The sequence below is a fragment of the Ursus arctos genome, unplaced genomic scaffold (genome assembly GCF_023065955.2).
Source record: "Ursus arctos isolate Adak ecotype North America unplaced genomic scaffold, UrsArc2.0 scaffold_24, whole genome shotgun sequence".
NCBI lineage: Eukaryota > Metazoa > Chordata > Mammalia > Carnivora > Ursidae > Ursus > Ursus arctos.
The window spans coordinates 40,000,865-40,025,699 of record NW_026622919.1 but is presented as its reverse complement, the minus strand read 5'-3'; the positions used below and the strand labels follow the sequence as shown (position 1 = coordinate 40,025,699).

General features: G+C 53.1%; 1 protein-coding gene across 1 annotated transcript in view; it reads right to left on the bottom strand.

Annotated features, from left to right (window-relative positions):
* Positions 1 to 673: 673 nt before the first annotated feature.
* The window catches only part of KSR1 (kinase suppressor of ras 1), a 149,298-nt gene continuing 125,136 nt past the window's right edge, over positions 674 to 24,835 (bottom strand). The window contains exons 12-21 of the mRNA XM_044390794.3: positions 22,483 to 22,537; positions 21,573 to 21,621; positions 20,431 to 20,810; positions 18,354 to 18,450; positions 15,441 to 15,574; positions 14,664 to 14,795; positions 13,419 to 13,554; positions 8,380 to 8,513; positions 5,534 to 5,614; positions 674 to 3,644 (exon numbers count right to left, since the gene is read on the bottom strand). Of these exons, the coding sequence (XP_044246729.2) occupies positions 3,566 to 3,644; positions 5,534 to 5,614; positions 8,380 to 8,513; positions 13,419 to 13,554; positions 14,664 to 14,795; positions 15,441 to 15,574; positions 18,354 to 18,450; positions 20,431 to 20,810; positions 21,573 to 21,621; positions 22,483 to 22,537 (1,277 nt within the window). The 3' untranslated portion in view covers positions 674 to 3,565. The remainder of the gene's footprint in view (positions 3,645 to 5,533; positions 5,615 to 8,379; positions 8,514 to 13,418; positions 13,555 to 14,663; positions 14,796 to 15,440; positions 15,575 to 18,353; positions 18,451 to 20,430; positions 20,811 to 21,572; positions 21,622 to 22,482; positions 22,538 to 24,835) is intronic.

The following is a 24,835-nucleotide window of genomic DNA, read 5'->3' as shown; positions in this document are numbered from 1 at the left end:
AGGGCACTACCACCTTTCTATCCGTGTTCTAGCACTTAGCGCCTTCAGAGCACGGGTGCTCAGTGAACGACTGGTCAGTTCCTCGACTTCTGCTGAGTCGAAGTTATGGAGTCAAAGTCGTGGCCACCTTCCAGCTATGTCATCTTGGGTATCTTAACCTCATGCCCCAGTTTCCTTAGCTGAAACATCACAACTCCTGCCTCATGGCGTGGTTGTGAGGATTACATTGAGGTGGGGGGTGATGGATACAAAACACCTCCCTGGCTCAGAGGAGGGCCTTGCAAATGCCGGCTCCCCTTCTCCTCCATCTGTCCTGCCTACTCCAACCTTCAAGGCACCTCTCTACATGACTGGAAAGCAGAGGCCCCTAGAAATAGATTCACATAAATGAGCACTCCACTGCCCACAGCCTCCACGAGGCAGAGAGACACTGGCAGGGTCTGGGTCTGCTCACGAGCTGTTGCTGTTGGAGGCTGGGTGACCGTCCTCTGATGCCGTTCTGTCTCCTCCGTCTGCCTTCCAGGTCCATGGATACCTTCTTTCTTTGGAAGGAGCTCCTAAAGGGGGTCCAGCCCCCCTGTCCCCCCACCCCCATTCCTGTTCCCTCATGCCATCCACCCGAGTGGCTCCTCACACTCATCTGGAACCGACCCAAGTAGACACGAGCCCCAGACACCTTGGTACAATTTTATTCACAAACTCCGGACACCCAGGCTTGGCCTGGCACAAAGGATGTGTTCTTGCCAGTGGCAAAAAACGGATACAGCACATTCATTAATACTAACCATTTTAATTTAAATTAATAGCATTTCTGGAAGACAAATGCAGTTGATAGAAAATATAAAAACTTTTACTGTACAAATTTTACATCACATTCAAAAAAGCAAGTGTGTGCCTGTGGCCACGGAAGACGCTGCTTTACACACACTACTGAAATCCGGGCTGACATTGCAGCATCACACGAGCTCCCCAAATGGCTTCACATTTATGTCTCCACCCGGCCCCCTAATCAGCACAACAACAGCAGTGCAGGCTTACAGGGTACACAGCTGCCTCCTGTGATCACAAGAATGCCACAAGAGGACAGAGGGATTCCAGCACCCTGCACTGATCTGGTGACATGGAGAGGTCAACGTCGTTACACTGCCCATGACCAACAGGGAGCTTGCTAGGATTGAAGACCTCGAGTTGGATGGAGACCCAGGGGCTGCGGCTCTGGGGGTTAAAGGCAGCAGGGACACAGGCCCTAGGGTTTTGGAGGGGCTGCTGGGGGCGTGCCGCGAAGGACCAAAGCTTGGGCTCCACTCTCAGGCCCCAGTGGGGACCTCTGCAGCCTCCAGAGCTCTCACCAAGGAGGCCGTCCCAGCTTCTCCATCCCCTTCACAGTTGGCCGTGAGCCCTGAATTCACAGTATCTGGCCGTCCTTCATGTGTTTCCACGGCAGACGGAGAGAGCACACAGAAGGGCAAGCATGTCTTCCCAACCTCAATTCACAGTCACTTTGAGAAAGAGAAGGGGACCAAGTTTCTCTTAACTGACAGGCAGCGCAGAGGCTAGGCCAAGGGCTGGGCAGCTGTCCAGGGTCCTGAAGATGAAGGGGCTGTCCTCCAAGCTTTCAACTCCCTTTCAGTGTTCCTGGCAGTGTCACTTCCTTAAGGGCAGGGACTGTGACAGCTCCCATCGCGGGGTCCCCTGCACTTGCTCAAGACACTGTCGGTGTTCGATGAAAGCTTCTTGAACTGACCCGTGGGTGTAACACTCATTGGGGAGGCCAAGGGATGAGGGGGTGAAGCAAGCAGTCCCACAGAAGAGGAAAGACCCACCCAGAGCTGAATCCAGCTGGCTTACAGCTCTGGTCTTCCCCACATACCCTGACTGGGAAGGGTTAAGGAGCTCAGGTCTGGGGCGTTAATGTGCAGCGGGAGCCCGGATACCTCGCACTGCTGCACAGCTGTGCTCTCCAAGCGTGGGTTAGCCGAGGGGTGCCCGACCTGGAGTCAGGAAGGCAGCCCTACCACTTCTAGGCAGCGGCCTGCTTCGTATGACATTTTAGCCGGACTCCAGGGAAGGCTCTGAAGATTGGGAGCTTTGCTAGGTGTGTCTAAATGAAAGGGATGGGAGGGCCACATGCCCCCCCCATCTTGGCTCAGAGCATGGACACAGGTTCTTTCTGGGTCTGAATCAAACCACATCTCCACCCTCATCACCCTTGGTCAGTTCTGGTTTGAGGCCTAACATGGCGAACACCCACTGAAGGCTTCTTTGTCATTTGGGCTGTTCTGTTTAGGTGACAGCTTCTAATGAAGATAGTCAGGATGCACTCACGTCACAGACTCTCCCCAGTCAAGCCCCTCCTCCTGGTGCAAAGGTACACACACAGGCGGTCCTGACTCGGTTCATGGGGAGGCTGAGAAGTGGCGGACTGGGTGGGTCTAGATGAACGGTGTGGGAGGCACGGGCCTCCCCTCTAAGAGCTCAGAACAAGGACAGTGGAAGAGTCAGGAGTGGCTATGGGCTTCCAGTAGGACTGGGACTGGGGGAGAAGCAGTGAGAAATTCCAGAACATGGGCATGACTGATGGGGCTTCTGAAGAGCCAGGTCACCCTGTGGCTGGGAGGGTGGGCTTGGGAACCTGCTGCCTGCCACTTCTCCCTTCCCCTACCCTCTTCGTTCTCACCGAGCAAGCTTTCATGGTACAGGCAGCTGCTGGGCTAGGCCTTAGCTCTGGGATCAAATGTCAGCCAGGACTGGGATGTGTCTAAAAAGCTGAAGCCCTTTGCCATCTCCTTGGTGCCTTCCTGGAAGCTGTGTGGAAGAAACCTCTCTACAGGTGCTGGAAACCCTGGCCACCAACCCCTGGATCAATTCAGACATTATTTGGATTTAATCTGTCTCGACTTTTCCAGCAGGTACAGGCTGGATTATTGGGGTCCAAAGGGAACCCAAGCCCTCTGGGAACTCCTGACCCTCATAATCCAGCTTGGTTCCTAGCCAGGGTTTCCTCTGCCAGAGGAAAAAGGGACAGTGTCCCTTTGTTAGGATAGGGGGAGAACCCCACAAAGAGACATTCCCCACGGATAGGGTTTAGGGCCAAAGCAGAGTCCAGGTCAAACCTTGTGGTCCCCATCCTACCCCAAGAACCGCCACAGTCACGATGCTTTTCTTCCTTTTCCTCACCACCGCCAGGGTCCTCCAGAGGGGAAGGCCACTTCTGCCATCCTGGCCAGTGCTGCCAGCCTGGCCTCTGCAGGACACTTTTTATTATTACCTATCGTAAAGCATCGAGTTCACGCCCCAGAAACACACATGTAAACATTCGCTGCCTGTTGGGGCAGGGCTGGTTGTTGGTGGTATCACTTTAAGAAATGGCAGGTGCGGCTCTATCTCCGGCTGGGTGTTTTTGTGGACGAATGGTCTGAGTCGAGGACTGTACTCCTGGTTTGCAGCACTTGGGAGGGTGGACTGATGTTCTGAAGAGTGTTCTCGTGTTTTGTCATGTGGTTGTTTGGATGCTTTAGAAACACATTTAAGAAAAAAGAAATCGGCAGAGAAACTGCACGGCTGGCTACATCTTTGGATTACTTGACTCCAGGACACCCAAGCCAAACCTTTCAAACCGGGGTACAACTTTGCTGCTGTTAATGCTGCAAAGAGGAACAAAAACATGGGTTACAGCCACGCTGGTCTTAATGGGAAGCAGGACAATGTTAGCGAAGGAGGGGCCGGTTTCAGAAGCTCCCCAGAGGACCCGCCCCAGCAAGAAGCAAGAAGGGCTGCAAGCCAACAGCCCTGGCAAAGCTGCTCCTGGTCGGACTTGGCTGGGGTGCTAAGACTGGGCCGCACACCCTCCTGGGGGGCAGGGGCTGGTTAGTCTCAGAGTCCCCGGCACCTGGCATGCCGTCACTGCCGCAGGCTCGACGGAGCTACTTTCTCACTTGCGGCCCAGGAGAGCTCTGCTCCGAGTGCGACTGGGAGAAAAGAGAAACCGGACCCCAAGTACCGAGAGTGGCCTCACACAATCCTTTTGTAAATGGTCGCCAAACATTGCAGGGGGACATCTTGCCTCTGGGGGGCAAGAAGAAATGCAGACTCTCAGAACCTGCCTCCAGAGACTTGGACTCGGTTTGGGGGAACCCCAGGATTCTGCATTTGGGAAGCAGCACAGTGACTGTGTGGGACCGCTCAGCCACACTCTTGATGAACGCTGACTTGGGGGCTGGTACTTTGCGTCTGTAAAGGGAGTAACATTGTGGGGATGGGCAGCAGAAGCTTTGCTCTCATCAGTGACATTGTTCGTTTTAGGACCACTTTTCTGAGGGCGCCGCTGTGGACAAAGCCCTTCCCAGCTAGTGTCTTTCACAGCAATGGGACTTTTGGCATCCAGCACCCCCAGCATCCCCAGAGCGGGCTGGCCTCGGGCAGCTCTGAAATCATCCCACTCCTTGTTGGACAAGACCTTGCAGGTTAACAGCCAAGCAAAAGCCCTCCCCTGCACCGTGGACCCAGCCAGCGGGAGGCCCATGTGCTCGGGGGGGTGTCGGTCTCACGGAGGTGTTAGTGGGGAGACAGGACCGCCCAAACACACCGGCGCCGCCCCGCAGAGGAAGAGTTAGAGAATGAAGTCCCATCAGGGGAGGTGGCTCTCCTGGGTGGGGTGGGGGGTCTGTTAGGGGGTCCTCATAGACAGTCGTTATTCAGGCACACACGGGCCGTGGAGCGGGGAGGGGGCCAGTTTTAAAAAAGCGAAAGAAGTAGTCTCGGGAGAGATGCCTGGAGCAGCAGAGATCGCATCCCCTGGGTTAGTGCCCGCACATCAGTTTGCGTTTGAGCGGAAGTCACGGTGCCGAGTGTCGATTAGGAGGAAGAAAGCCCCCGGTGCATGCAAGGCAGCCAGGCCTACAACCTACGGGGAGAAAGAGAAGAGAGGAGAACAGAGTCAGAACCCGAGCGTGTGGAGGGGCAGGGGGAGCGGCAGAGGCCTGGCCAGGGCAGAAGGTGGGGGGCCCACTTTCCCTGCAGAGAGGGGAAAAAGGTGTCCCCGCTCCATTCCAGGCTTGGCAGCACAGCGAGCTCAGAAGGGACCCGGCACAAAGCACCTGTCCCAAGCTCCCCTGGGACAGTCACAGAACGTTTAGACAGAGGTTGGCCAATGAACCCATGGCCCCTCAGTCCTTGACTATCAAAACAGACTTCCTGAAAGTTCACTCTTTCTGCTTACTGCGTTCCCTTCTTTAAGCTCTGGTCAAAGGGCACCCTGGACTTGGACCAAGGCTCTGAGTTCTCTCCCACCCAGGGACAAGCCATCATCCGCCACAGTGAGTGGACAGAGGTCCTGCCATGCGCTATGGGCCTCCTCTCAGCCCGGCGAGAGACACACAAGCCTGTAGGACCCTTGCTGGTGGCCATTTCGCCTACAAGAGTATCACTTTGGCTTAGGGGAACAAAACATAAAAACGGAGAAGCCGGATGCAGTGCGAGAACAGGAAGCAGGGTGCGAACAGGCAGAGAATGAGGGGAATAACGGAAGACACACTATTCCTCCAGAGCCGGACAGGAGTTCTTAAAGTCCAGGTGACCGTCACGCCCTTTCCCGTAGTAGCGGCTCCGCCAGCGACTGGGGGTGCCCCGCGACCGTTTGGCCGAGGGTGGGAAGAGCGTAGTCCCGCAGGTGATGGAGTCGTGCACCGGAAGCAGACAGGTGGAGAAGGAGCCACGGGGATCAGGATGACAGGGAGTGGGGAGATGACAGCACCGGCCAGCACATCCGCCACCCCCCGAAAATAAAAAAGCAACAAGACAGATGGAAAAGAAAGGAGAAAATGAGAATTAGAGGCAGAATGTGTTGAGGCAGAAATCATGAACAGGAAGGAAGCTCTGTCTGAGAGGCTCGTTCAGGTGGGCTGGCATTTTTCCCCCTCAGCAGCTAACAAAGATGGCTTCGGGCAGGGAACAACACCCATGTGTGGCTCTGTCTCCCACCTGTGAAATGAGAAGGGGGCTCTACAGTCTTTAGGGAATCTGGAATCATTTCCTGAATGCCAGACCCGCCTAGTACAGCCTTCTCTTCTGTGGACAACAAAACCAGGGCCCAGGATTTTAAATAAGTTGCCCCGAGTCCAGGGGAACCCCAGTCTCCTGGTCTCTGCCAGGACAGCCCCTGCCAGAACCCCAGTTCCAACGACCCCTCTTCTGGAGACCCTGTCTCAAGCTCCCTGGGTGGGCAGAGGGGGCCCTGTGCGTGCTCCCACAAAGCTGTTCTTTGTCACGGCACTTCGAGTGCTAGCATCATTCCCTCATCCATTCACCAATTACACCGCAAGCTCCTGGCTGGCCAGGCCTGGCCTTGGCCTTCTGTCTCCCCAGGTGTGCTGCAGGTACTCAGCAGTGGCTGGGGAGAACCCACACCTCCAACGGCAACGTTCTGTTGCACCCTATTTGCACTAGACTCTGACCCATCTTAAGAGGGAAATATGGACACTGAGGTGGCGTTTGAAGAGACAGTATTCCCAACCCCAAACTGTCATTCCTCTAGGCCGTCCCTGCATACGACCTCAATCAGCGGTTTACCACATTTCTTCAATGAGTTCCGCCACCTGCATCCTCTAATCAAGTGACCCGTGCTGGGCCTCCCCTCGCCTGTAGCTTGAAACCCAGTTTGGTTTGTTTTTAAGATGGGCCAGCCAACTACAGATATAGCCAAATCAGGCCACAAAAACACTGATCATTTTAAAGGTTAAAAAGAAAAAAATCAAAAACCAAAAAAACCAAGAACATAGGATAGAGATCATATGACCTACAAGCCTAAAATATTTACCAACTGGCCCTTTCTAGACTAGGACGGATGCTGCTGCCACCACACACCTGGGCAGCAGGTAGGAGATCCAGGTGCAGCTTCTCCAGGGCTCAGTGATGGTCGGCAGGTGTCGCAGGAGCCACCCTGGGGGTGTGGACAGGCTCCTGCCCCGCAACTATGAACAGCAGCTCCACTTTCTCTGGTTTATATATGGGGACTCTCGGGGAGATTGCACTTTTAGAAAGCGCCCGTTGCCTTAAAAAAGTTTAAGACCATTCCTATCATTCAGGGGTCTCTTCACATATGGACTGTCCCATCCACTCCCACACAATCTACAAACTAAGAATGGTTTTTGCCTTTCTAAATGGGTTGGGGGGGGGAGTCAAAAGAAGGTTTCACAATGTGTGAAAGTTGCACGAGAGGTGCCTGGGTCGCTCAGTTGGTTAAGCATCTGTCTTCGGCTCAGATCATGACCTGAGATCGAAGTCCTGGGATCGAGCCCTGCATTGGGCTCCCTGCTCACTGGGGAGCCTGCTTCCTCTCCCACTCCCCCTGCTTGTGCTCTCCCTCTCTCTCTCAAATAAAGAACATAAAAATTAAAAAAAAAAAAAAGTTGCATGGAAGTCCAGCTGGAGCACCCATAAAGAAAGCTTTGTTCAAGCCCAGCCACCCCCCTGGTTTACATGTTGTCCCTCGCTGCTCCTGCATCAAATGGCAGAGCTGAGTCCCTGCAACAGAGACCGTGCCCGGTACTATCACAGCTTCGTGCTGCTGCTGGGCATGCTACGAATCCCAAGGACAGGAGCTGTGACTCCAACCTCCCTCCGCGCCTGCAAAGCCTAATGCGTTCCCCACGCTAGAAGCCCACCCCCTGATCTGGCCCCAACCCCACTTTTTAAAGTTGTGGACACTGAGGCCTAGAACAAAGGACTTCCTCAGATTTCCACGAAAGGTTCGAGGCAGGGCAGAGGTCTGCTTTTGAGTGTTCGGGGAGAGAGAGTCAGAGGGACAAGGCAAAAGGGGAATGAGACAGAACGTATGGGAGGAGTGAAGGCCGCCCAGTACCAAGGGACACAGAGGATCGTGTGAGTCAACAGAAGAGAGATGGACTTCCATCATCAGAGCAGCACAGAACCTCGGGCCACGTGGTCCCCATCCCAGGAGGCTGATTTGGGGACCAGCAAGCCATCTCGAGTCTGCACTTAAGTCATAGCAGCTGTGCTGATGTTGGTATGCTCTAATACCCACACTGCTCTGGCTTCTCACTGGCCCTGTCTGGCCCCTTCCGAGGCAGACTCCTCTCGTCCGGGCCTAGCCCAGGCCCAGCGTCAGCACTGCTCTGATAACAGGGATATGTAGGTTTTCACAGAAGAGTACTGGAGACGCTCGTGTCTCAGAAGGAGTCGCTGAAATAAACAAGAGCCTAGTATCACTTGGGCGAGGGGACGTGTCTAGTCCCCGCCGGCTAACCTGCTCTGTGTACTCCCCAGACGTCTTATGCAGACAGAGCGGATGGGGCCCTTTAAGACACCAGGTGAGGCTGTAAAGGCCCGGCTGGTGAGTTTTGTCCACCGAGGGGTACTTACTCAGCAGACTTCCAGAAGTGGCCAGGGTGGGAGAGCCGCCGGTTCAGCTTGGGCAGTTTCTCCAGCATGTCCATCAGCAGCGTGAAGCTGGGCCTCTCCTGCAGGTCGAAAGCCCAGCAGGCAGACAGGATCTCCTGCAAACAGAGTGGCAGGAGTGGGGGTGAGAGTGGTCTGGGAGGGAGGAGGGCACAGCTCGGGTACTCTGCACAGGGTCCCTTTGATGCTCTCGAGCCCCCCTCCTCCATCTGGTGGTCCCCCAACAGCCTGTCCATATTAAGAAGATAGGTCATGCCTGGAGTAGGGCTAAGAAATAACTGAATCTCAGAAGAGCTCTCATGCTTCCAGTGGAAAACAAAGTGCATGAGCTTGTCTCCCCTCTTTCCTTCGTAGACCGCCCTTCAGTAACAGGAACAAAGCTGAACAAACAGGTAACAGGAAAGAGATCAGAAGTGGGGTTGTAGGGGTGCCCCGGTGGCTGAATCGGTGAAGCTTCTGCCTTCGGCTCAGGTCATGATCTGAGGGTCCTGGGATCGAGCCCCGCCTCGGGCTCCCTGCTCAGTAGGGAGTCTGTTTCTCCCTCTCCCTCTCTCTCAAATAAATAAATAAAATCTTAAAAAAAAATGGGGTTGTAGATTTTTCGAATGGAAAGCAGAAGAAATGCAAGATGCTCAGAATATATGTGGGGTGGGGCTGCAACAGAGCAGGGAGCCTCACTGTTACAAGAATGGAGGCTGGGAGTGACCAGAAGGATGAAAAAGAGAGCAGCACATGAGAGTCAGCAGAACACCTGTCCCGACTGCCCCGATTTACTTAGGAAAAAAAAAAGCTTAAAGCTGCTCTCACTTTGACAGTTTGCTGCCCAGCCTACTCTCTGGACCTGCAAATAAAGTGCTCACCCACTTAGGCTCGGCAACTCAGGTTCTTGTTAAGTACAGCTAGACCTCGTGGGGTTGCCCCCCAGGTCAGGAAAACAAGAGAGACCAAAGATAAACTGACCAGAACACCAACTCTGGAGAAAAGTGTGTGTGTGTGTGTGTGTGTGTGTGTGTGTGTGTGTGTGTGTGTGTAGAAGCTAGTCTATCCATAAAACTAGATCAGGGTGCAATAAAAAACACACCAACAAATAAGGAAGAGCTTAAAATTAATAACTTCTGAAACAAAATATTAGTTAGGAATACTGGCAAATAAAATCCAGGAAATTCCCCAGATTGTGCACTCAATTTTAGGCAGGGAAGAGAAAACATTAAACAAGGTAAAAGACAAAGAAACTCACTAAGGACCAAATTCTGTCCAATGGGAGTTTCCATGAGAGAAAACAAAGGAACTATAGGGCAGGAAATTATATAATAAAGACATAATAAAAGAAAACTTCCCAGAAACTTTTGAGGGAAACTGGAATCTTCATCTGAAAAGGCCCAGTGAAGGGACCTCACTGAAAAAGAACATTAAACCAAGAAAAATAAACTTATTCCAAGGCATATTTTAATGAAATTTCAATGTAACAAGGATAAAGAGAAGATCCTAGATGTCCCCAAAGAGAATAAAACAGGGCATCTACAAAAGATTGAGAATTAAGATTAACATCAGATTTTTCAGCAATGCACCAGACACTTAGTAAACAGCAGAGCAAAAATTTTATGTTCTTGGGGAAGATTATTGTGAACCTCTCGATGTGAAAACAAAATCTGGACTTGTTTAGGCATGTAAAGATTCAAAGATTATCTCCTATGCATCCCCTGGGAGGCAGTTCCTTAAGGGTTCACTCTCATTTTGTTGGAATGCAAATAAAGAAAAGGGAAGACATGAGATACATGACATTCTAGAAATGAACCAGGGATGAATGAAAAGAAATGGAAGGATGACAGCACTACAGCAGGGCTAAAATTCCATTACCTAAATTATAAGAAATCAGTGGGCCCTGATAAGAATGGAACAAATTCCATTCCACAAGCAGTATGTAGGAGCTGCAAGCCCTCAGGAATATGGTAAACGTATTGTGACCATTCTCAGCAAGAAAAAAAGAAAGACAATTAGAAACTACAGGAAAAACCTAAAACTGCACAAGAAAACCATGGTCCATGTGTGAAGCCAACAAAATCGTGGTGAGTTTTGAGTAACCGACAGAATGGAAGAAAAGAGATGGACCCACAAATAAGAAAATGTAGTGAACTACTTAATCAGCAGCTAATGGCAACTGCACTCTATGATAATAGCGTACACGTATTTATTGTCTTTTCACCTTTAGCCTCAATCTATAGACATAGCCTGGATGATTTAATCACGTCAACACAAATCAATCTTAATAAAAGATAAAGGGAAAGCTGATGGAAGTTGAGCAGAGGAGAAGGGGCAGAGGGACAGGGAGTGAAAAGCTGATGGAACAAGAATTTGGTTTTTTGGAGAGTGACCTATGGTAGGGCACTGCTGGTTTTCAGTAAGAAGCGTTCTGGCCTTTTGAGGTCATTCTGTGCATACTTCTTTTTTTTTTTTTTTTTTAAAGATTTTATTTATTTATTTGACAGGATAGAGACAGCCAGCGAGAAAGGGAACACAAGCAGGGGGAGTGGGAGAGGAAGAAGCAGGCTCCCAGCAGAGGAGCCTGATGTGGGGCTCGATCCCACAACGCCGGGATCACGCCCTGAGCTGAAGGCAGGCACCTAACCGCTGTGCCACCCAGGCGCCCCATGTGCATACTTCTGACTGTGGCTGCTGTGGCACAGAAACTTGGTGGTAAACTTACAGCAGTGTGGCTTGAGGGGCAGAGAATGGTGCCCCCTCCCCCCCCGAGAGGGTACTCCCTGCTTTGACTATGATTCAAAGCACTTTTTATTGCCATTGACCCATGCCCCCCTCTACCCTCCAATGGCAATGTGTTAAAAAAAAAAAAAAAAAAAAGACCAGACAGGAAAGTCAACTTTCATGAGTCACGAGCTGATTGCTGGAACCTTTTCTCTGTCTCCACTTCCCTGCTCCCTGGCTCTAATCTATTCTTAAGAGGCTTCAAAGGGCCCATGACCCCACACTGTAAGAAATCCAGAACAGAACATGAAAGATAAAAGAAGTTAATTATGATCTTAGACCCAACCCAGGCCAATTAAATCTTCCTCTCTGGTGGAGGCCCTGGTCCTGGTTTTTTGAAAAGCTCCCAGAAGATTCTGACTTGTAGCCAGCATTGAACTCTGACTCCCTTGCCTCTGATGGGCTCCATACTCTGCTCCAGGCCTTCCCCCTCTTGAAGACTGCACCTACCACTCTGGGTACTAAGACTCTAAGAGTGCACAGATAGAACTGAGACTGCTGCCAGGAAAGCAACTCACTGTTTCTTCCTTTGGATAAAACAAACGTATAGGCACACTCTGGTTTATACAAAGGTGTCCTCCATGACTTTATTGTAACGGGTAAAAATTGGAAATAACCTAAACATCCAACAGAGAAGTAGTTACATTATGGTGTAAGCCGGAGGACACAAGGGCAGACAGGCTTAAAAATAAGGATTTGTCAATGATTTGAGATAATAAGCATAACAAAAGACCATGTGGAGAAAGGTCATGATTAAAAAGAATCCATGTTATGATTCTGATTTTGTTAAAGATATATATTTGAAAAAATTAAGGGGCACCTGGGTGGCTCAGCCAGTTAAGTGTCCGGCTCTTGATTTTGGCTCAGGTCATGATCTTGGGGTCGTGGGATCGAGCCCCACGTCAGGCTCTGCACTGAGCGTGGAGTCTGCTTGGGATTCTCTCCTTCCCTCTGAATCCCCCCCACCCCATGCCTCACTCACACTCTCTCTCTTCTCTCAAATAAATTAGTAAACTTAAAAAAAAAAAAAAAAGAATGGAAGGTAGTAGCTGGTTTAGTTGCTATCTGAACAACTCAATGGCCAGGAGCCCGAACCTCTCTTACCACTAGCTCCCTAAGGGGCCTGGGGCTGTGCCATGGGAAAGATGAAGGCCAAGAGCATCGCGGAGGCACTCATCACCCAATTGCCTTGCTCAACACCCCAGATGAGGTGCTATCAATGGGCCAAATAAGAGCCTGGTGTTGGTGCTGGAGATTAGCATTTTGGTGTCACTCTTGGAGGTGCATACCTGTACAGACAGTCTGCACTGCAACCAGATGGCGGGTCCTACCGAGGAATAAAGCACCCCAGACACAATGTCATAAAGGAGCATTCCAAAGATGCCCTAACCGCTTGCCACCAGTCAAAGGAGGAAAATACGAAGATCTGGTCAGGTCCCAAAGGAAGATCAGCTGCTTTTCTCACGGTGCCTGCCCCCGTTTGCAGACAGTGACTCCACCAGCACCGTCCCTGGCTTCAGCAAGAAGCTCACAGCCCCGTTAGAGCTCAGGGGACCAGCACTCGGTGGTCCCTCCGGGCACTCCCAGTGTTAGGCCACCCAGAAACCTCCTGGAGCTTATTCACATCCGGGCTGGCCCCCATTCGTCCCACCCGTCTGACTCACTAGCATGGGGACGGTTGACTGCACTGAAAACACTGAGCCCTGGCTTCCTTACACCACTGTGCCAGGGCCACGGGACTTAGAAACTGCAACGCAGAGAAACCATTGGCAGTATTCAGAAACAGGAGGTCCGCACCTGTATTACGATCTGGCATTTTGACAAACGTGCTGTGGAAACTCTGATTTGCTCTAGAGCAGTTAAGAACGCTTTGGAGAGAGATTCATTCGACGCTACAATAAAAACAAGGATTCTGTGTGGGAAGGATTTTATCATCTTCTTTCATGTAAGTAACAAACAGGGCTCTACTATCTTTTTCAAGTCATAACTCAATTAAAACCATGACCTTTATTTCTTTCCAGTCTTTTTTTTTTTTTTAAGACAATGGTTTTTCTAAAGAAAAATAGTTGGGTAATAAAGGACACGGGCGTTTTAGCTGGCAACAAAGAGGCCCGCCTGGCATACTTCTGCCTCCAGGCCCCATTTCTCAGGTGAGTGAATGAAGGAGGGCACACCTGTCGTGTGCCCAGCTCCCCGCCCTCTAGCCCTTCTTCCCTCTCTGAGAACAGGTGGCTACTCACAGTGACTTCCTTCCCCAGGCTGACGGAGGCCAGGACACGCTTCATACCCTCTCCGCTTCCAATCTGCCAGATCAAGGCCTCCGCAGCTTGGTTCTTCAAGGGCCAGTCTCTTGCTTGCAGTTCATACCAAACAGTCCTGTGGGGACGGCCCATGCGGCGTGAGCTCCTGAACTGCCTGGCCCACGTCACACACCCAGGGTGCCAAGAACCCAGCCAGAGCATCCAGGATCCTCCTCCAGCTTTCCCCACCCACCAGGCTTCCAGAATTACTGTGACAGCATCCTGGTGGCTCCTCCCAGGTACAAGAGGACCCGTGGCCCAAAGCTCCTGCGGTGGGAAGTCTGAGGCCGCACAGGCTCCGAAAAGAGTTCCCGTCGAACCTCAGTGGGGCTAATGCCTACGTCCAAGGTTGTTTGAGGAGTGACAGATGCCAAGCCCAGTGCCTGGCACACAGCAATGCTTAGGAAGGAATAGTCCCAGGTCAGGAGACGAAGACACTGCCCCCGAGGGAAGGCACCCCATGATTACAGGGTGAGGCCCTCACTCAGCCTCTCCAAGCTCCCTCGCCTTTCTTGACTCATCTTGACCTTCTCCCTAAGCCCCCACCGTCTGGTGCAGGGGCCATGAGCCACGTGGGCTACTGAGCAACGGACATGTGGAGAGCGGGCCTGAGGGGTGCTGGAGGTGTGACAGACTCGCCGGCTGCTGGAAACTTTGTGGAGTAAAATAACTCCAGAATTTTTTATTTTGGTGACATGTTGCAACGATCATGTTCTGTATCTATTGAGTTAGACACATTATTCAAACAGATTTCATCTGTTTTTCTTTTTTTTAGTGTGGCTGGGAACAAACTTTACATTCTGTATCTGGCTCACGTTACATTTCTATTTTTCTTTTGGACAGCTTCGTGGGGCACTAGAGGCGGGCTGGCAGGACCCCCTGGTTTTCCCAGAGGGACAGTGCTGAGCTCTGGTCAGCGTCCTCACGGGGCACTGGGTGAGACCGACACCCAGAAATCACCTTAGTCCTCGTGAAGCAACCTTTTAGGAGGTACCGTACTTTTCTGCTTTCTACAGTGCGGGAAAGGGGTGGTCGAGGATATGGTCCCTTAGCCAACAAGCGGCAGAGCCAGGACTCAGAGCACAACACGCACCCCCCCCCCGCCCCCTCTGCCAGCAATGCCCCTCCTTTTGGCCACACTTGGCCTCCGAGCCCCAGGATGGGGGACGTCAGGGGCCTCCTCACCCAAATGCATAGACATCAGCAGCTTTGGAGAACGGCAGCTGGTCCTCATCCTTCCCGGGGGTCATCTCGCGGACGATCTCCGGGGCCAGGTAGCACAGCCAGTCGTGGGACAGCTTTAGCTGGTTCTCACGCCTGGAGACCAAGAAGCCAGGGCAAGGGCATGGGGCCTTTCAGCTAGCAGCCAGCAGCCAAGGGGCTGCCTAGCACACCTATGCCCCCGGGCCAGCACGCCACCCATGCACGGCCCAGAAAATAGCTCGCTGATCTGCACTTGCAGAGGCACCGGGGAAGAGTGATAACCAGCTTCTTCCAGGAAAGCGGGCCAGTAACTGGTATTAGCAGGGAGTGGATTCTCCACCCCAGGAAATCAGTCTGCCTGTGTATCTTACAGCCCAGCCTGGGGCTCGGTCTCCAGCCGGACTGCCACTCTCCCTCTCGGAGGTCCCCCAGATTCTCCCCACCCCCACCCTTCAAGATTTGGGGAAATAAAACCTGATGCTCTTCTTCCTCATCGCCTCTTCCTTACTGCGGTCGTGAACCCTGGGGACCCAGCCTCTTACGGGGGTCAGCCTGAGAACAAAGTGCTAAATAGGAGGGACCCGAACATCACCCAAACCTGACTCCGGACTGGAACCACAGGAAAGGACCTCAGTGAACCTGGCCTTTCCTGCAGGGAGGGCTGCCCCACAGCAACGGACAACAAGAGCTGTAGCTCGAAGCCCAGCTGCCACTGCCCAGCTCCTTCCTGTTCTGCGCAGACACCCAAAGCCAACTTACCGGCCCTCTCGGACCACGCCTGAGATCCCAAACAGCCCGAAGTCTGTGATGACCACTTTGCCATTGTCATAGAAGACGTTCTTGGATTTGAGATCTTTGTGCACTATGCCCTTGGCATGTAGATAGCCCATGCCCTGGAAAACAGTGAGCCTCATGTCAGCGGGGCGGGAAGATAAGGGATAATCATTCAGCTTCCGCCTGGGCTGGGCCACGAGCTGGACGCCCTATCCAAGTCCCCTCAAGTAATCTTCCAAATCCTACGCAGGATGGTCTCCATTGCACGCATGAGGAAACCGAGCCTCAGAGAGGGGAAGTCACTTGCCCCAGGCCACACAGCAGTTAAGCAGCACTGAGGTTTGGTTCCAGGCTAGTCCATGTCACCATGCTGTCCCACAGGCACCGTATACCTGGCTCAAGTGTGAAGTGTGGAGAGGGTGATGGGTGCAGAGCTGGGGGGGGGGCAGGAAGTGTATAAAGAGCGATGTTAAGTCATACAGAAATCGAGTATCTATAGCGTCTCTATCAGGCTTTGTACAACTGGCCTCTACCCTCAGGCTAGGCAAGGGCTCAGGCTGGGAACAGAGAGGAATTCCCATAGAGAGTCCCTGAATTCAGGTGGTCCCAGTATCTGTGCTGGGGTAGAGGGAGGCCTGGACTACTACTGGTGTCCAGAATCCACGTTCTATCTCGGCTCGGGCTCTAGTTCACCGTGTGGCCTTGGACACTGGACTTCTGAGCCTGTTTCCTCATCTACCAAGGGAAAGGGTGGGGCTGGGGATTTCTAACCACTGCTCGATTTGGAAGTGCACACTGGCCAGGTGTATGGGATACAGGTGACCTGACACAGGCACGATCTCATCCAAGGTCAAGCTGTCTTCTGACATGAAACCCAAGACTCCCATGTTCCCTGATGCCCTTGGGAATGGGGGCGAGAGGCCACGGCTGAAGCGGCCATCCCCACCAGCTCAGAAAGAGGCCCGTGGAAAGCCACCTCCCAGGCTCCCACACTGAGGACACTTCACACACTATGAAGAGTCCTTCGGCGGCTTTCACGCTATCTGGCGGTGAGAAGTAAAATGGTAAACAAGAAACCACGTTCAGAAATAGAAAAGCTCTGAGGCCAGAGCTCGGTCCGAGGGGGTTGGGAGAGCATCGGAGAAGAATGTACACAAGGCAAGAGATGGGGAGGGTATGGGGTCTGCTGTCCCCCTGCCGTGGAAGCAGAGAGCTCAAGGAAAGGGTGACTTGCTCCTTTCCAAAACTCCATCCTGAATGCAAGAAGGTCATTCCTAGAATATCTGCCCATTTCCCAAATCAAACCAAGGCACAAACCTTCCTCAGCGGCCCACCCCCCGTGGGCTGAACGGGGACCAGCTATATGACTGAGGACACGTCCCTGTCCCCCTCTGAGCCTTGTTGATAAGAGACCTGCCTCAAAAAGCCAGCTTCAAGAGACAAGATGTCAAATGCCCAGGTCTGGAGCACAGACTGCCCGCCCTTCCCACAATTTCACAGTGTTTCCAGAGTAGCCCCAAATCACAAACCTAGCCAAAGTTCAGGACCCTGTTATTATATTTCGAACCTCAAAACACCACAGATGAGTACAAAAGGAAGTGGCTTAGAAGGTTCCAGCGGAAGGGGGCAGAAGGTTCCAGCGGGGGAAGGACAGCTATTCGGCAGGAGAAAAAACAAACAAGAGAGCAGAGAGGCAGTTTCCGGCTCTGTAGTTCTAAAATCTCTGCGTAACTTTTCTTGTCTGCCCCTAGAATCTTCCAGATAGCTCGTCCATCCGACCTCAGCCAGTCAGGAACCAGACACAGATTCCCCAGTGTTCTGACCATAAGAAGCGAAAACAGTTTTAGGGGAGGAGGGCAGAGCAGGAGAGATAGAGGGGAGTAGGGTCCAGCGAGTTTTGGGGACACTATGAAGCAGGTGTGACACCCAGCAGCTCTCTCCAATTCCTCTGAAATGAGACTTACCACAGATGAAGGCATACCTGTGCTATTTTATTTTCGAGGCTTTAAAAGTTTAACTCATTAATTCAGCCACATGGTAAGTGTTACGTGGAAATCTTGGTTTGCTCATAAATTCACTGTGATTTTTGTGTTTTCCTTGCTAAAGACACACACACACACACACACACACACACACACACACACTCACACATGATGCGTGGAAGGAGGGAGAGAGAAAAAGGAAAGGTAGAGGTGGAGGCAGGAGAGAAGTCGGGGAACAGGGAGTTGGGGGAGCTGGTCAGAGCAAGCTTTTTAAACAAAAACAAGAAAAGAGGAACCCCTACCCAGCAGCAGTTTGGCTTTTATCCAAGCCTGCTTGGTGCTAAAGAAAGCAACTCATAAAGAAGTTTTCCTTTATTTGTGTTTCCTTACTTAAAAGAAAAAAAAAAAAAAAGATGGAAGAAAGAAAAAAGGCTGCCCGAGGGCCAGTCCTCCTGAAACTCGGATTTGGACACTGGAAGGCAGAAAGCTCGAGGGCTTTCACCCTGCCCTTTAGTCCTAGCAGACTCTCCCTGCGCACCAGGCCCCGGGCCCAACTGGCTCTCAGCGAATTACCCCATTCCACTCTTGTGCCAATCTGATGGGGGAGGCTACGCTGGAATCCCCATCTTATGGGGGAGGAAGCCAAGGCTCAGAGAGACTGAATGACCTGCACAAAGTCACACAGCTGGTGTGATCAGGACTCGAACTCAGGCCACGTGTCTTTAAAGCTTCCTGCGTTCCTCCCCGACCAATTCATCCGTCATCACAGACTGAACGTCTAGCTCCTGGCTCTACGTGGGTGAGACACGGACAGAGGGAAGGCGATGGGGTCCCACCCTTGAGGTGCCTCAGCTCAGAGAAGGGACGGACCAGGGGGATGGCCAGGAACCCTGGAACCAGCTGGATAACCCTTTACCTTGATGATCTCCTGAGCGATCTGTCTGGTTTTGTTGATGTCCAGAGACGTCTTGGGGTCCCTCACGAACGAGTGTAACGTCCGCCCCTTGCAGAAGCTGTCGAGAGTGGTGGGGTCAGACTGAGGGGTGGGGCCGGTACAGCCGAACCCCAGCCCTTGGGAAGCCTGAAAGGAGCCATGGAGAGAGTAGTGCCCCAGGCCTCTGGAGGACTCTCTCTGTCCCCTGGACTGTGGGCGCCAGAATCCTCGTTCCTCACCAGGCCCGACACCCATTCCTTCTTGGGCCTGGCTTGAGTGTGCAAAATCACACACACACACACACACACACACACACACACACACCAGTCTTTGCGGCTCCAGACCTATCCACCCCAGAACAGGAAACCCAGTTCACCAAGGCTCCTGGCCACCCAGAGCAGCCCAGCCTTGGAGGATTCGAGGCAGAAGCATGCCCCTCAAACTCAGGGAAGAATCTGGTCTTTTAGCACTCTAACCAGGCAACATTTGGGGCTCTCCGTAATGATTCTTATGATCATTTTTCTGTCCTCTGATCACAGAAACTTCATTATAGTAACGGCATTGTAGGAGGGGGTGGCATCAGGGTGTCAGTGTGATTACTGGACAACGGGTTCAAGTTTCCTGGGCCCCCCCGGCAAGGACTCCTAAAACCCAGGGTGAGCAAGGAGCCAGAGAGAATGTATGGCTCATCCCCCTATTCCCGGCAGAAGTTCACGAAGGCAGCTCATGAAGGGGCTAGTTTTAGGAAACCTCTCGAAGGAGACGGAATCCTTGAAGCCTCAAAGACTTTGAGAACTGGTTGAGGGGTCTGGGATATTGGCTGACGGTTCCTCATCCTAAAACCCTGGGGCGTGCTGAGCTGGTGTAAGCCAACACATCACGTCGTCGTCGTGCTTTGGGCTACCATTTTGTCCCCTTGGTGTGGTGACCTGGGCGGTAGCACACTGCTCAGGAATTTGGGTGGTTCTGCTTTATTTCTCTGATAAACAGGCAAAAGAGAAATTAATTTTTACTTAGTAAATACAGTTTGCTTGAGGGCAGAAGAAAGGTTCTTGCAAAGCACAGGTCTGGCTATAGGGAATGTCATCAGTATACTAAGGAGGGGGCTCTTGGCGGATAGGATTCAAGTGATTTCTAGTTTCTTCTTGAAACCTCCATGTATATTCCAAAATATCTTCACTAACCTCTTATTACTGTTACTGATTGTAAAAGTAAACACCCAACAACAACTTTTTGAATGCCACGGGCCGAAACGTTTCAGCCTCACACCCCAGTGCTGGGGGATGGACAGTCACACACGGAGGTCGCGGTAGAAACGGACAGTGGACGGCAGAGCGTCACATGCGTATCCTCTCGCCCAGCACGTGCCCTCCCAGAAGGTCACCGATGTGGGGAAACAAACATGCTCATTATGGCAAAGTGCCGAGCTAAACAGGACCGGCTAAATAAACGGGGAGACCAGTGATCAGCCAGAGAGAGAACCCAGAGCCCAGGCCACTTTCAGTGATTCATGCTGGTAGCCTGAAATCAGCTGTGGGGGGCATATCTACACCCAGGAATTGAGAGATACCACAAACTAGGTCTTCCCTCGCCACCCACCACCCAGAACTGGTGGTTCCACATTTACGAGCACACCGCTGGGGTCGACGCTGTGCCAGGAATGCTGGGTGAGCGCTGAAGACTGCGGCTGGCCTCAGACCTGCGCTCACCCTGGGGAAAGCGGGTGCGAACCAGGAGGACCTGTGCTATTCTTACAAAGGAAGAGTTTTAAAAACCTGAGGATACAAACTTCTTTATTTTAACAGAAGGTGTGATAAGGATCTGTTCGCAGTATCCATGTTGGGGGAGAAGCACCCAGGTGGGGTGGGAGGGGACTGGTTTTCACTCTGTACCCTTCTGGAAACTTTGATTCTATCCTTAGGAATCATTTTGTTTATTTGTTCATGCCAATGGAGTTATCTGATGGGGCAGTGATCTGTACCTCTCCACGTCCTCCAGGGCATCCCCACAAACACTGGGGCCCTCGGGGAAAGGTGGGGGCAGGTAGGGGCTCGGTCACCTGGTGATGATGGCGAGGTGGGGCGGGTTCATGCAGGCCCCCATGAAGAGCACCACATTCTCGTGCCGCGTCTGCCGGTAGTTCATCACCTCCTTCTTGAACAGCTTCAGATGGTCCTGGTTGTGGCCGTCCATCTCCAGCAGGCGGATGGCCACCTCGCCGTGCCAGCGGCCACGGTGCACCCGGCCCCAGCGGCCCTGCCCGATGGGCTCGCCCAGCTCCACCTGCTCAAAGGGGATGTCCCACTCCTGCAGGTACACGCTGGTCTGGCTGGCCTTGCGAGAGATGGGGCCCCGCCAGGGCCGGCGGGAGCTGGGCAAGTCGTCCACCTCATCCTCGTCATCCTCTGCCTCTGACTTGCCGGCCTCTGGCTCCTCGGCCTAAAGGAGGGGGAAGGCATGGAGACGGGTGGCGGATCTGGCTCAGCCGACTCGCCCGCCCCAGAGCCCCAAGAGAGAGGCATGGGGTCAGGACACCCGGGTTCTCGTTGTAGCTCTGCACTGGCTTGCTGTGGACAGTGGGTGGGTCACTTAGCACCTCGGGGCCTCAATGTCCTCACCCACGAAATAGGGCTCGTGGCCCAGGTGGGCCCTGATGCCCTTCTTCCCGAGAATGCTCCAAGATCTACTCACTAGGAAGGGGCATTAACCTCCCCTGGCATAGACGAATTTAACCCCATTTATCCTTTCTGGGCATTCCTTTGTTTACCCCGAGTTTCTGATTGTCCTTACGGCAGGAGTCAGTCAGCTAACATTCTAAGCCACACCACATGGCCGGGGAGCCACGCTCCGCTGACACTTAGGTTCAAGGATTAAGACAGTGGTTCTTGGGCCTGGCTACGATCTGAATCACCTGGGGGGCTCTGACATCATACAGATGCCTGGCCCCACCCCAGACGGACAGAACTAGAGTCTCCCACGCTGGGCCCCGGGCTAGGGGTGGGAACCATGAGAGTCGAGAGCTTACTTTAGCTTCAGAGATTAAAAAACAAAAAGAAGCCTGCTTCGTTGTGTTCCTCATCATTCCTCCCCGCTGTGCACCTGCCGCAGTGGGCTCCTGAGATGGGGCCCCCGTGTGTGCTGGGACGAGGAAGAGAGGAGAGAGAAGGCAGGGTCTCCGGGCTGCGTGTCTTCCTCACTCACCTCCACTTCGTGATCCTCCAACACGTCTGCTTTGGGCTGGCTGTCGAGCCTAAGAGTCAAACAGTTTGTCAGGGAGGCCCTGAGGGCGGGCCACAGGCTCTCAGCCAGGCAGGAGACTCCCGTGCCCGAGGTCTGAGACAGGGCTGCGGGGCCCGCATCCTTACTGTGACCCACCTGCCTGTGGGAAATGCCGTCTGGCTGCCGCAGAGACAGACAGGAGGCCGAAGACCAAACCCCATTTCCCTTCTTTGGCCTCGGCCTTCTTCAGACTAAGCTGAGGGTGGTGGGGGTTGAGGGGTGGGCAGGAACCACCAAGACCCTTTCAAATCTGATGCCTGGTGCACGGGGTTCTGAGCACACACACGTGGGACTCGAACTTCTACTTGAGAACCGGCTCTGTCTCCTCCTAGCTGTGTGACTTCATGTAATTTCTTAACCTCTCTGTGGGGCCTTTCTCCTCTGTTAAGTTAAGGATGACACCTACTTCGATACCTACCTCACCAGGCTGAGGACTGTGTGAGGGAACGGGAGTCAAGGGCTCAGCGGAGCCGGACATGGAGCAGGGGCTCCGTAAACGTGAGCTATTTTTTGTAGGTGTCTCTGACTCTGAGTGGCCTTTGCCCACCTCTCCCGGGTCACAAGACTGCCCCCGGTTCACACATATCCCTCCCCATGCAGACCGCACCCACAGGGGGCCAGTAAAACCCTCTGGCTGAGTGCACTGGTCCAGGGAGGACATTAGCCCAAGGAGGATCCCGCCCGGCTGGCCCAGGTACACGGCAGCGTCCAGAGCGGGAGGTCAGAGACTCAAAAGCGGGGTGGGAGGTGCTAAGGGTGGGAGGTGGTCAAGTGGTCTAGCTTTAGTAAGTCCCCATGGAAAAGAAAGAGAACACAGCATAGCGAGGCCTACCGGGTGCTATCCGCAGCGTCAGGGGATGGGACTGCCTGTGGAAATGCTGAAATGTCTGGAAGAAACAAAGAGCAAACACGGAGGCTGAGACCCCCCTTCCCCACCCCCTCCCCCAAAGGATGCAGTGCTTGCGAAGCCAGCTCCCCCAGCGGAGAGGGTCCTCCCCGAGCAGCCAGCCCCCACAAGGCTGTGTCTGTGTTCACCAGGCCACTGCCACTCCTCAAACGGGACATGGATGCAAACTTCACGGCACTTGGCTTTGCCCACACCGCTCGGTGCTGGGAAGGGACTCCAGGTGAGCGAGGACACTGAGATTCTGCAGTGAACCCCATTCCCCTGCGGCCAAACTGTTCCCTAGGAGCAAATGGTAAAAGCAAACTGGGTATGACTGACTGGACGTGGGAGTTCTGCTCAGAGGCCGCAGCTGATTGCAACGGCCCTTGAGAGCAGAGAGCAGTGAGACTCCCGGGCTCAGGCCGGCAGAGGCCCCGGCAGGGCTCGCAGGGGGCTCAGCAGCGACACCTGGTGCCTGGCTCGGCGGCTGGCATTTCTGGTGGGAGGCAGAGGCCCCACCCCCTTGGCTTCTGGCGGAGCAGCCCTCAGGGGAGAGGAAGGAAGGCACAGTCCACACCTCCCCGGGCCGAAGACTGGGCAGGTGGGGCTGACCACGATTGCGGGGCTTTCCCAGTTTGGGCACTGAAAGTCCCACATCCAGGGAACACTGAACAGATGGTCACCCCAGTGTGGAACTAAACCCCTCCACGGCTGCTTCTGCTGCCTGCGTCCTTCTGGTTCCTCTGGTCGCCCTGCGGCTGGCAACCCCAGGCCTGGGTGGGCCCCTCCCTTCCTCCTCTTTAGTCAATACAAGAAGAGAGACCCTAGGTGGCAGAGGCTCAAGCTATCAGCAGCCACCCCTGCCATCTAGGACAAAGACCCACCCAACTCAGCCACCAACACCCCCCTCACCCCTACCCCCCCTCCCCCGGCACCAGCTCTCTCCAAGGCTTTATCCAAGGCTAGCCTGGAAGATCATCTGAGTCTCAACATCTCTGGGACCTCACAAGACTTGGAAAATCTGATAGAGGCCGTGGGCCTTTTTATCTGGGAAATGAACACATGCACCATTCCTGGGGGATCCTGGCCCCCAGAAGCCTCTGCCAAGGCCTCCCCCAGATACCACTGCACTGTGTCCGCAGACTACCAAGGCCATCCTGACCTTTACTACCTATCCAACACAGCTCAACTATTTCCACAGAAGATAAACACGCGCATAGCAGGGGGCAGTGGGAGGAAACAGCACCCCAAGTGGGAGGGAATCATGTCTCTGAGGCCTCGCGTGCTTGTCCTTAAAGATTAAGAGCGTATTTCGCATTCTGTTCCAAAATGTGTCTGTGTTTGTTTTAATAGATCTACATTCCCTCTCCTTCCCCCTGACATATCTTCAGAGCAGGATGGACCCTTCTGGAAGGAGAGCCACGCTTCCCAGTGCTTTTGAGGACTCCCCATATGCTGTCCTAGAGCTGGTAACCAGAGAGGCTCTTGGAGGGGAACCACAACAAAAATGGGTGTGAAACCAGAGGCAGCTCAGAGAGCCTTCTCCAGGCCTGTCCCAGGCCCCTGACCCCTGCCAACCTGCCCACACCTAGCCAAAGCCATACAGAGAGTCCTCTAAGAACTTACAAACGCTCCGAGTTGCTCCCCTAACAGAGCTGGGTTGGGGAAAAGAAAAGCCTGAACTAACCAAAATACCATGACTTCAAGACAAGTCTGTTTAACCCAGGGAAAAACAATTAGCTACAGTCTTTGTCTAAACACACCGAGACTTTGTATGGCTAAATTAAGAATTATGGTTGCCGATTACTTATGCGAATGCCTGTCATCCTCAGCTGGAGAAATAAGCACTAACCACATAACTCCTTGGGGGCAGGAATGTAGCCAACTGCAAAGGTTGTGCACGCAGTGGCTGTGCAAAAACAATTTTTGTGGAAGGGAATCAATGAAAGTTGGTCTCCTTGAAAACTTTCTAAAATAAGGCTGCATTTTATCTTACCGCCAGCAGATGGCGTCAGGCAGCAACGCTCAGGAAGGCGAAGCCCATTAAAGCGAAGCCTGCAGACTTCTCGCAACTGGCTTCCCCTTCTAAGACAGCTTCTGCAAGCAGCTTCCTTGTCATGACGTAGGGGAAGTTATCCTAACAGATGCTCATAAGGCACTGGCAGAAAGGTCTCCCTTCATTCTGCAAACTGGATTTCTGCCACCTCCCGGCTGTGTCACCCTGGATATATTGCCTGTAGTCTCTGCACAAGAGGCTGAACAGGATGGATGCCAAGGTCCCTCCCAGCAGGTCACTGCC